Source organism: Fragaria vesca, linkage group LG3, assembly GCF_000184155.1.
Source record: "Fragaria vesca subsp. vesca linkage group LG3, FraVesHawaii_1.0, whole genome shotgun sequence".
Classification (NCBI taxonomy): Eukaryota; Viridiplantae; Streptophyta; class Magnoliopsida; order Rosales; family Rosaceae; genus Fragaria; species Fragaria vesca.
This window is the reverse complement of record NC_020493.1, coordinates 21,053,017-21,064,085: the sequence shown is the minus strand read 5'-3', so window position 1 is coordinate 21,064,085 and position 11,069 is coordinate 21,053,017. Positions and strand designations below refer to the sequence as shown.

The 11,069-nt window shown below is 40.8% G+C and overlaps 3 protein-coding genes across 3 annotated transcripts; 1 reads left to right on the top strand and 2 right to left on the bottom strand.

The window, feature by feature from the left end:
* Positions 1-3,473: 3,473 nt before the first annotated feature.
* Positions 3,474-5,165, top strand: LOC101308653 (UDP-glycosyltransferase 87A1-like). Its single transcript, XM_004294722.1, has 2 exons — positions 3,474-3,997; positions 4,116-5,165. Exons 1-2 carry the CDS (start codon positions 3,541-3,543, stop codon positions 4,955-4,957), a joined length of 1,299 nt encoding a protein of 432 aa, XP_004294770.1. The 5' UTR covers positions 3,474-3,540; the 3' UTR covers positions 4,958-5,165.
* Positions 5,166-6,300: 1,135 nt separating this feature from the next.
* LOC101308359 (UDP-glycosyltransferase 87A1-like) lies at positions 6,301-9,146 on the bottom strand. The gene is made up of 2 exons (XM_004294721.1): positions 8,438-9,146; positions 6,301-7,271 (listed from the first exon to the last, which is right to left on the bottom strand). The coding sequence occupies exons 1-2, from the start codon at positions 8,907-8,909 to the stop codon at positions 6,394-6,396; spliced, it is 1,350 nt and encodes a 449-aa protein (XP_004294769.1). The 5' UTR covers positions 8,910-9,146; the 3' UTR covers positions 6,301-6,393.
* Positions 9,147-9,585: 439 nt separating this feature from the next.
* Positions 9,586-11,037, bottom strand: LOC101314265 (putative pentatricopeptide repeat-containing protein At1g12700, mitochondrial-like). The gene has a single exon (XM_004296002.1). The coding sequence runs from the start codon at positions 11,035-11,037 to the stop codon at positions 9,586-9,588; it is 1,452 nt and encodes a 483-aa protein (XP_004296050.1).
* Positions 11,038-11,069: the final 32 nt, after the last annotated feature.

Genomic DNA, 11,069 nt, shown 5'->3' with positions numbered 1-11,069 from the left:
CTCTCTCTCTCTCTCTCTCTCTCTCTCTCTCTCTCTCTCTCTCTCTCTCTCTCTCTCTCTCTCTCTCTCTCTCTCTCTCTCTCTCTCTCTCTCTCTCTCTCTCTCTCTCTCTCATATCAGAAGAAGCGTCGTCGTCGCCTCTTTAATCTTAACCTCCTCCCCGTCGTCTTCCCTTTCCGATCACTCAAGTCCATCCCTTTCGGCGCCAAGATCCGGACTCTGCTCAACTGCCACTCTCTCGTCGTCACCACTCTCCCGGCCGACGGCCTTGTCTCGTTCAACAACGTCACCGTCACGACGTCCCCAATCTTTGACGACGGCGTTTTGATCATCTATGGCACCAACCGCTTCTTCGACCCGTATTTCCGGATCTTGGGTCCGATTATGAGCTACAGCCGTAAGAATCTCTGCTGCCTGGCACCGCGAAACTTTAACAAGACGGCGGCGGCGGCGGAAACAACTACCTATTACCCGTTCAATGAAGCAAGCAAGGTGTTGAGGTCGAAAGGCTGCTCTGTTATGGCTTCGTTTCTTGAAATGCAATTCCATGGTGAACCGGATCGAAGACCTGAGCCAGTAGTACTCGTCGCTCTTTCGCTGCCACGTGGCTCCCTGCAAGTTTTCTTGGAACGATTTGGTCGAATACAACTCGTCGCTCTTTTATTTTTTATTTTTTATTAAATACAAGTCTCTGTCTCTATTTTTTTTTACTGAACACCACTCTCTTTGTGCATGAGATGGTATAATCGGGGGAAATACTGTTTCCAATAGAACCCCAACAGACCTCCTACTGTCCCTAGTAGACCTCCTACTGTCCCCAGTAAACCCCCCTACTGTCCTCAGTAGACCCCCTACATTTCGTCAGAGTCTGGTCAACGGTTGTCGGAGCCCGGTCAACGGTCGCCGAAGCCCGGTCAACGGTCGCCGAAGCCCGGTCAACGGTCGCCGAAGTCCGGTCAACGTCATTGGTCGTAGGAATTCGGTCATAGAAACTTTATTTTATAATAAACTCTTATAATGGTCTATTGTAGTTTATTTAATTCATTAAGGGTATAATTGTATTTCTGCTATTTAAGTTGGCTCTTAGGAATTTTAAAATATGATTTTGTTAGTGGAAATAAAATTTTTAATATTAGGGCTAGTGGGCATTGTCCCTAAATATTTTCATATAAATCCCAAGTTTTTCATTTCATTATTGGTTTCTCACGTTCATTCTACTCATTTATCCATTTGTCTGGAGTTAATTTGTTTTTGTCCATAGTTACTTTCTTCGTCCAGTTATCTATAGCTACAAAATCTGAGAGATGTCTAATTTTTTTTATGACCAATTCACTGCCTTTTTTTCCTCTTATAATCAGTGTGACGCCGTTCTTATAACTCATCTCAAGGTCCGGCCCTGCCAATACCGCCTTGTTTCAGTAGAGTGACATACTTAGACTGAGAGTGACAAAAGAAAAAGAATAAAAATAATGACAGAAAACCTTTGGCCTCGAAAGTCTTATTCGTTTCGGGTTTCGTTTCTAATTTCTTAGATTGTGCCAGTCCGTTACCAAGTACCAGCACTAAGGGCATATGCACCCATTCAACTCCATCAAACCATCAATTAAATTGCTTCTATCAATTACTATTCACTGTAAATTGCTTTTCTGTGCCTGTTTTTATGCAGCGGTGTAGCTCCGTCAATTTAGCAATCATTATTCATCGATTTAATCTTTTATTTTTTGGATTTCATATATGATAATCAATCAATCATATAACAACACGTGGCATTGTCAGATGTTGTGATCACCCAAATAATGTTATAGGATTTCCAATAGGATTTCCAATCAACCAAAAAGTGACACGGGTGTGTTTGTCGGCCAAATAATGTCATTGGATTTTCGATAGGATTTTCGACGAATGACGATTCGACACGTAACATGATCTTCAAGTTCTTGGCATCTGAAATTGGCCATAAATAAGCTTTATCACCCTCTCTACTCACACAATCTTCACAACTCAGTTACAAATCTTCAAAAACACATTCCTTCAATTACTTCGCCACATTTCCTCATCATTACAATGAGTTTTTTTCGTAAATTATTGAAGCAGAGGCAACAACATAGTCAAGAGGACGCTGAGACGATGGATGCCATGATGACTAACGCGACCATGATGATGGTACATCTTGATACTTCATCTGAAGTATTAAGATGTACCACAAGGACGCGGTTCGCGTCCTGGTCGCTCTCCTAATCTGAAGTATCAAGATGTACCACAAGGACGCGGTTCGCGTCCTGGTCGCTCTCCTAATCACCCCAGACATAGGGTAGCTGGGGGAACAAGTCTCATGGCAGATTACTTCATCGAGCGTCCGATCTTTAGGGAGGAAGAATTTCGTCGGAGGTACCGAATGCACACCCATCTGTTCAACAGCATCATGACTGCTCTCTGTAACCAAGACCCTTATTGGCATCAAAAAGCAAACGCCACTGGAAAACTAGGGTTGCTGCCCCAACAGAAGATGACAGCTGCCCTTCGAATGTTGGCGTACGGCGCAGCTGCTGATCAGTGTGCTGAGATATGCAGGATGGGGTAATCAACAACACTAGAGTGCATGAAGAAGTTTTGCCAACAGGTGGTAGGTATTTTTGGTCCGCAGTATCTCCGGGCTCCAAAAAGGCTGACCTCCAAAGGCTTCTTGCTAGGGCTGATCAGCGGGGATTTTCAGGTATGATCGGAAGCATTGATTGCATGCATTGGGAGTGGAAAAACTGCCCAACCGGGTGGCATGGGGCTTACAGTGCCGGAAGGGTCGTCCCACCATTATTCTAGAGGCGGTGGCCTCGCATGACACGTGGGTATGGCACGCTTTCTTTGGTGTGCCAGAAGCTCAAAATGATATTAACGTGCTCAACCAATCACCGATCTTTGAAGGGCTCATTGTTGGAAACAGCCCAGCTGTGACGTTTCACGCAAACGGTAGGAGATATAGCAATGCTTATTATCTTGCTGACGGAATTTATCCTAGGTACTCCACATTTGTAAAAACTATTCCAAACTCTGAATCGCAAGCACAAAAACTATTTGCAAAAAAACAAGAAGCATACCATAAAGATGTAGAGAGGTGTTTCGGCATCCTGCAATCCCGTTGGGCAATCCTTCGTCATGGAGCTCGGTTGCACAGGAGTTCGACACTGAGAAGCATAATGATAACTTGCATCATATTGCATAACATGATTGTGAGGATGAATTTGTAGAAGAAGAATTTGTCGAGCCAGAAGAAGAAGATCTATTGAACCCACTGGCGGCAAGAGTTTTTGATGGGCCAGTAGATCATGAAGGGGTTCGAATTCCTTTTTTACCAGTGGAAAGAAATGAAAGAAACCAGCATACATTTTAGGACCGTATTGACCCCCTCGAGTCGGCTTATATCCACACAATAATGATTTAGTGGAGCACAAATCATGATTTTTGCTGTGATGGAGTTAACCGGTGCATATGCTCTGACAAAACCGTCGCCTCAGAACACAGCCTCCATTTACCCTTGATCGGACACACATGAACACAAACTCCACCGTCTGCCACGTGGTGGCGGTCCCTTTTCCCGGGAGAGGCCACGTCAACCCCATGATCAACCTCTGCAAACTACTAGCTTCAAAGAAAGACAACATTCGAATCACCATTGTCGTCACAGAGGAGTGGCATGGCTTCATAGCCTCCGATCCCCAGCCTCACCAACTCAGCTTCTCTACCATCCCAAACGTTCTTCCATCTGAACTAGTTCGCAGTCAGAACTACCCTGGATTTTACGAAGCTGTGATGACGAAAATGGAAGCTCCATTTGAAGAGTTAATGGGTCGAACTCAGCCTCCGGTGACGGCGATTATAGCCGACACCGAACTTCTCTGGGCCATTCCCGCCGCCCGCCTGAGGAATATTCCGGTGGCGTCGCTCTGGACGGCATCGGCGTCAGTCTTTGCAACCAAATGTGAAGAGTTAAAGATGGGTTTGTTAGGTATGTGATGAAGTTTTAGTCTTTTGGGCAAGTACATTGTGTATGAATATTATGTAGAAAGAAAGAAATAATTGAAATTGATTAGGAATTGGGTTTGTTTGGTTTTATGTGATGGAAGATGGAGATCAGAAATTGGACCAAAAGGGAGAGATTGGAGAGCTAGAGGACCCAAGAGTAACCAAGCTTGCTATGGAGTGCACTTCAATTGTTTCGAAAGCGAATTACTTACTATTGAGTTCAGTGTATGAGCTTGAATCCAAAGTTATAGACTCTTTACAAGCAGAGTACACTTTACCTGTGTACCCAATTGGTCCTGCAATACCTTATTTAGAGCTAGAATGTGACAATGGCCTTGACTATCTGAAATGGCTAGATTCCCAACCTAAAGACTCTGTCTTGTACATTTCATTGGGGAGTTTTCTATCGGTTTCGAGTGCCCAAATGGATGAAATTGCTGCCGGGCTTCGAAAGAGTGGGATTCGGTTCTTGTGGGTTGCTAGGAGAGAGAGTGCCAGGTTGAAAGAGAAGTGTGGTGATATGGGGTTAGTGGTGCCATGGTGTAAGCAATTGAAGGTCTTGTGTCATGCTTCTGTTGGTGGTTTTTGGACTCATTGTGGGTGGAACTCAACCCTGGAAGCTGTGTTTTCTGGTGTTCCAATGCTTACTTCACCTTTGGCTTTTGATCAATTTCCTAACAGCAAGCAAATTGTTAAAGAGTGGAATATTGGCCGTGAGAGGGTTAAGAGAGATGTACGAGGTAATCATGATTTGATGACAAGGGAAGATATTGTTGATATTGTGCAAAGATTCATGGATCTTGAAAGCAGTGACGGAAAGGAGATGAGAAAAAAAGTGAAGGAACTCAGCAATTTGTGTCAAGGAGCAATTGCAAAAGGTGGTTCATCTGATAAGAAACTTGATGATTTTATCAGTGATATAACCAAAGCTGCAGCCATCTGATACAACCTCTTATCCATAGCATGATGACAATGGTATGTGCATCACTTGTAGGTTCAATACTTCAATATATTCGAATTAGTCTTTATGTCTAAATTGGTGAATCTAGATACTTATACGTGATGACAATGCTATGTACATGGTCTTATAGGTTCAATATATGTTTTGAAATCTAAATAACTGCTTAATGGTAATAGCAAAACTTTATATAATCTTATTTCCTCTTTGGCTATCATGAAGCATCACAGTCTGTATATTTGTCAACTGCTCTGTTACAGTACATAACAATTATCTAGCAACCGACTCTTTACAAAAGTAGCTCTTTCCTTGTTGCTGGAGAATACAAAGTTGGCTTCTTATGTATATAGCACTTGTTAGTATCTGATTTCAATAATTTTAAAGCATAAGACCTCCCTACTTCCCTATTGAAAATTTTTCTGGGGTCCCCAAAGCACAATATCTCTTGCTTGCTTCTACCTGAGCTTGAAACTAGAGTCATTGACATTTTAAGATCAGAATTTCCGCTGCCTGTATATACAATTTATCCATTAATACCCACCCCAAAGCTAGTGACCCTCCTAGTTGTGGTCTGGACTAGAATGGCCAGATTCTCAACCTTGTAGCTGTCTTGTACATCTCAATGGGAAGCATTCTCTCAGTCTATGTGCCCAAATGGATGAGCTTGCAGCTGGTTTGTGCAAGAGCGGTGTTCGGTTCTTTTGGATGGCTCGTGGTGAAACCAGTAGCTTACAAGAGGTTATGGTGATAAGGGGATAGTAGTACCTTGTGAGACCAATTGCTGAGTGTTATGTCATCCTTGTATTAGGGTATATTTTTTTTTTTAACTCATCGTTAGTGAAGGTGTTTTCTCTTGTGTTCCTTTTATTACTTTCCCCATGATTTTTTTATCAAGGCCTGAACAATAAGATGGTTGTGGAGGATTGGAAGATTGGGTGGAAGGTGAAGAGAACTGAAGCGAAACTCTCGACCATGTGGTGACTAGAGAGGAAACTGCAAGGTTAGTGAAGAAATTTGGAGGATGGTGAAGGGAAAGAGATGAGGACAATAAGAACTTCAGCATTTGTGGAAGGGCGCCATTGAAGAAGGTGGCCTCTGAAACTAACTGCGGTGCTTTCATCAGACATTTATCGGGACACCAAGCAAATTGAATCAGTATATTTACTGTTACTCCCTCCCTGTACTTTTGGAGATGTCAATGTATCTTCTGTAATGAAGTCATGTTTATATGCAACTCGTAGAAACACATGTTTGGGCATCTGGTGTAATAACATTATACTTCCATAATTGTCGAAAATTATACTTCCATAATTGTCGAAAATAAACTACAGATAACTGCAACATTATGATTTTCTCAAGCTTAAATAACAATAGAGTACAAGCTTTAAACACTCATCATATTCACCTGCAAAGTAGTTTGCTCAATGCTCATGGCCTTGAAATATGTCACCAATGAAGGCGCTGATGTTACTTTCAGATGATCCACCCTCAGCAATTGCAGAATGACAAATCTGCTGAAACTCTCTTGCTCTTCTCCTCATTTCTTTCCCTTTCCCATCCCCCAAATCCATAAATGTCTTTACCAACCATGCAATCTCCTCGCTCGTCACCAAATGATCTATTTTAGCCTCAGTACTCTTCACCCTCCATCCAATCTTCCAATCCTCCACAATCGCCTTACTATTCATACCTTGATCTATCTTTATCGGCAACGTAAGAAAAGGAACACCAGCGGAAACACCTTCTTTAACCGAGTTCCATCCACAATGTGTCAAGAACCCTCCAATACAAGAATGGTTCAACACACTCAATTGGTCACACCAGGGCACTACTAACCCCTTGGTTCCACAAACCTCTTGTAACCTACCGGCTTCACCACGAGCCACCCAGAAGAACTGAATACTGCTCTTGTTCAAACCAGCTGCAATCTCATCCATTTGGGCGCTAGAAACTGAAGCAAAGCTTCCCATGGAGATGTACAAGACCGAGCTACAAGGTTGAGAATCTAACCATTGTGAATGTGCAACATTACTCGGGTGATCATTAGCTTTGAAGGAAGGTATTAATGGGCCAATTGTGTAAACTGGTAGTGACAATTCTGATCTCAAAACGTCAATGACTTGGGTTTCAAGCTCATAGATGGTTGGGAATAAGAGGTATTGTGCTTTAGGTAACCAGGAAAATGCTTCAAGATTGTGACAAAGTATAGTTGGGTGTTTTCCATCCATTATATGAGGCAAGTCCAGGAGCAGTGTAGAAGAAACTCCAGGTATGTAATCCACACGGTCATTGCCCTTCTCTGTTAACAACGTAGCAAGTATTAACCAACTACGACAAAGAAACCATCAAGTGAAAAAAAAAAATGCTACTCATACTCTACTTGCTCCAAGCACAAGATTTTCAAGTTGCCGATGACGATATATCATTGATAAATTGATAAATTGCTGTTTTTTAATCTCTTGACTAAAACTGTAGGCAAACAAACAGTCAACATAAAATGAATCTAACGTTAAAGTTTTAGATAGTTAAGCGACCAAAGTATCAAATGAGTCATAGTTCAGTACAAACTAACACACTAACATTGATAAATTTTGCTTCTTTAATCTCTTGATTGAAACTCTAGGCAAACTAACCGTCAACATAAATATAAATCTAATGTTAACGTATTAGATAGTTTAATGAACAAAATATTAAATGAGTCGTAATTTTGTTAGTGACAAAGTGAACACTGCTCTTAGCGTCATATTCTCTCTCAAGAAGTAAAATAGAAACAATGATTAATTACAAAACACCACCCGAATTATAATGCTATTTTCATTTTCATACCTAACTATCAAAAACTTGCATTTTCATACCTAAAGTTTTATTCCGTTAACATTTTGATACCCTGACCGCTAACACCGTTAAATTTTGAGGGTATTTTCATCATTTCAATAAATATATCATTTTTTACATTTACTTTAACAAAATAATTTATTTTTTGAGGTTATCAAAACAAATTAAACAATTTACTTTAGCAAAAATATTCCAAAAAAAAAACTCCAAAATTAAATATTTATTTTGCAATTATAGTGATAAAAGTTAGTAGAACTCTTGTATGAATATATATTTTTAGAGTTACATGTTAAGCAAAATAAAATAAAATAAATTAAAATATATAATTAAAATAAATTATATTGAGAAAATATCGAATATTGATTAAAATTTTATCAAATTTTATATAAACATGTTTAATCTATTTTTGGTTAAATATACCATGTTTATATAAAATATGAAATGACAAAAATACCCTTAAAATTTAACGGTGTTAATGGTCAGGGTATCAAAATGCTAACGGAATGAAACTTCGAGTATGAAAATGCAAGTTTTTGATAATTAGGTATGAAAATGAAAATAGCATCATAGTTTGAATAGTGTTTTGTAATTAATCCAAGAAACAAAAACACGTGGAAGATGAGCACTGACCCGAAAAGTCAACAGGGAAATGACCATTTTCCTCAAAAAGATAAAAATGCTGGAACACCGAGAAAACAGACGCGGACATCGGCCAAAACGACGCCGCCGGGATACTCCTCCGGTTACCAACACGAACTGCCCAAGGCAGATAAGTGTCAGCCACTATCAAACTCGGTGGCCGCTCGAGCCGATCCATGAGCAGATCAAACGGAGCTTCCATTTTGCTCATGATAGCATCAAAGAACGTAACCATGTCGGCGGCACGGACCAGCTCCGATGGGATAACGTTGGGGATTGTGGCGAAGACAACGTTGTCCGGCTTTGGTTCCGAACCGATGAAGCCGAGCCACTCTTCAGTGAGGACGAAGGTGATGAGTATGTTGCTGTTTTGTGAAGCTAGTAACTTGCAGAGGTTCATCATGGGGTTGACGTGGCCCCGACCGGGATAAGGCATGGCGACCACGTGGCAGACGGAATCCATGTCGGGATTGTTTGATGAAGTCGGAGAGAGACGGCGCAGCGCTGCCTACGCGCTAATTAGCTTCCGATGTCGAAAATTCTCCGGCCTTCGAGATTTGGTAGAGAACGAATGAGCAATCGGGCTTGTGAGAGAAGAGTAATTTACAGTGAACCTATATAAGGATTAATTACAAAATAGCCCAAAATTATGAGGTTATTTTCATTTTTATACCCAAAATATTAAAATTCACATTCAGTCCTGGATATTCTTCTGAGTTCTGAAGAATGTATGCACTAGAAAATACTCAAAATAGGAACATTACATTGTTCAAATGAAGAAAAAAAATGAACATAATGAACATTTCATTCAACATTACACCGGGAAAATTTATGTTTCAACTATTCAATTTAACTTCGTAACGATCCTTTAAGAATGACAACAATGATGGATCTACTTCATCTTTAGACGACAAATCAATTACCAATTTCATAGTTGATGCATCTGCAGAGAAACCCATCTCCTTCATTTCTTCAATAAGTTCCACAGCCCTTGATATCTCGTTGTTATTAATAAACCCTCGAATGATAATGTTGTATGTACAACCCTCTGGAGAACAGCCTTTCGCTTCCATTTCTCTAAGCAGCTTTCCTGCTTCCACCAATAGGCCTCCATTACAGAGTCCATTAATCATCACGTTCTATGTCCACACATCAGGCTGAACTCCTTTTGATGACAAACTAGAGAAGAAGTCTGTTGCAGATTTAAGTCTTCCAGCTTTGCACATACCTTTAATGATAATGGTGTAAATTATAATATTCAGTTCCATCTTGTTGTCTTCCATCTCTCTAAGCAATTCCATTGCCCTTGAAAGTTGTTGGCTGCTACATAGGCCGTCAAGCAAAATGGCATAAGTTTGAACATTTGGAAGTTGGCCACAACATAGCATCCGAGAGAACAACTTTTCTGCTTCTTGCATTCTCCCTGCTTCACAAAAACCGTCAATAAGAGTGTTGTAAGTAATCGTATTGGGAAGAATTTCCAAACGAAACATTTCCTCAAAAACCTCAATTGCCTGATCAATCTTTTTATGTTTGCAATATCCATTTATCAATATACTACAACTCCAAACATCAACCATGCGGCCCTTGCGGAGCATTAGATCAAAGACTTTCCTTGCTTCACCCATTTCACCTCGCAAACAGTAACCACCCATTAATGAATTGTACGTAATCGCATTTGGCTCAATATCTTTTTGGATCATGATTTCAACCACACTATTGGCTTTCACGACCATACCCTCCTTACAAAGTCCATCAACCAGGACACTGAAAGTGCCTACATCTGGATAGATATTAATACTTGCCATTTCATTCAACAGCCTTGTAGCTTCTTGCCACTGACCAATGTCGCAAACTCCTTGAATAACAGAGTTGCAAGTAGCAACGTTTGGAGCAATGCCCTTACTAATCATTTCTGAGAAGAGGTTCATTGCATCAACAACTAGCGTCTTCTTGCAAAGACTGTCAATGATCGTGCTATAGGAAACTACGTTAGACTGACACCCTCTTTCTTCCATCTTCCTGAGAAATTGAATAGCTTCATTGTTATCACCCATCCTGCAAAGTCCCTTTATAATTGTGTTGAAAGTAACCACATTAGGCACACAATGACCTCCATGCACCATTTTGCTGAAAATCCTTGCTGCCTCTTGAATTCTATTCTCGAGAACAAAGCCGTTGATTAGAGTATTGTAGGCCGCGACATCTGGTTGAAGACCCAATTTGAAGAACTGTCCCAACACGGATAAGCAACAGCTCATTTGATGTAAACGGCAAAAGCAATTCATGACGATCGAGAGAGTAAAGATATCAGGACGAATTCCGCACTGAACCATTTGTTTATTCATAGCGATGACATCCGAATAATGTTTCAATCTGGAAACTTGAGTCAAGATTTGATTGAAACGGACAACAGAAGGAAGAGATCTTCTTTGAAGCATTTCATCGAACACATTCAAGGCATGTTGAAGATCTCTGACTCTGGGCACAGAAGGTGGGTAAGGGTCTCTCACAAGCTTCCCTCGATGGGTTTCTCTAGATCTTGTTGGGTCTGAAGGTTGAGAATGAAACCCTCTGCTTGTTCTGGCCATCTAATTGTGGATGAAAACAACAAGAGTGGTAG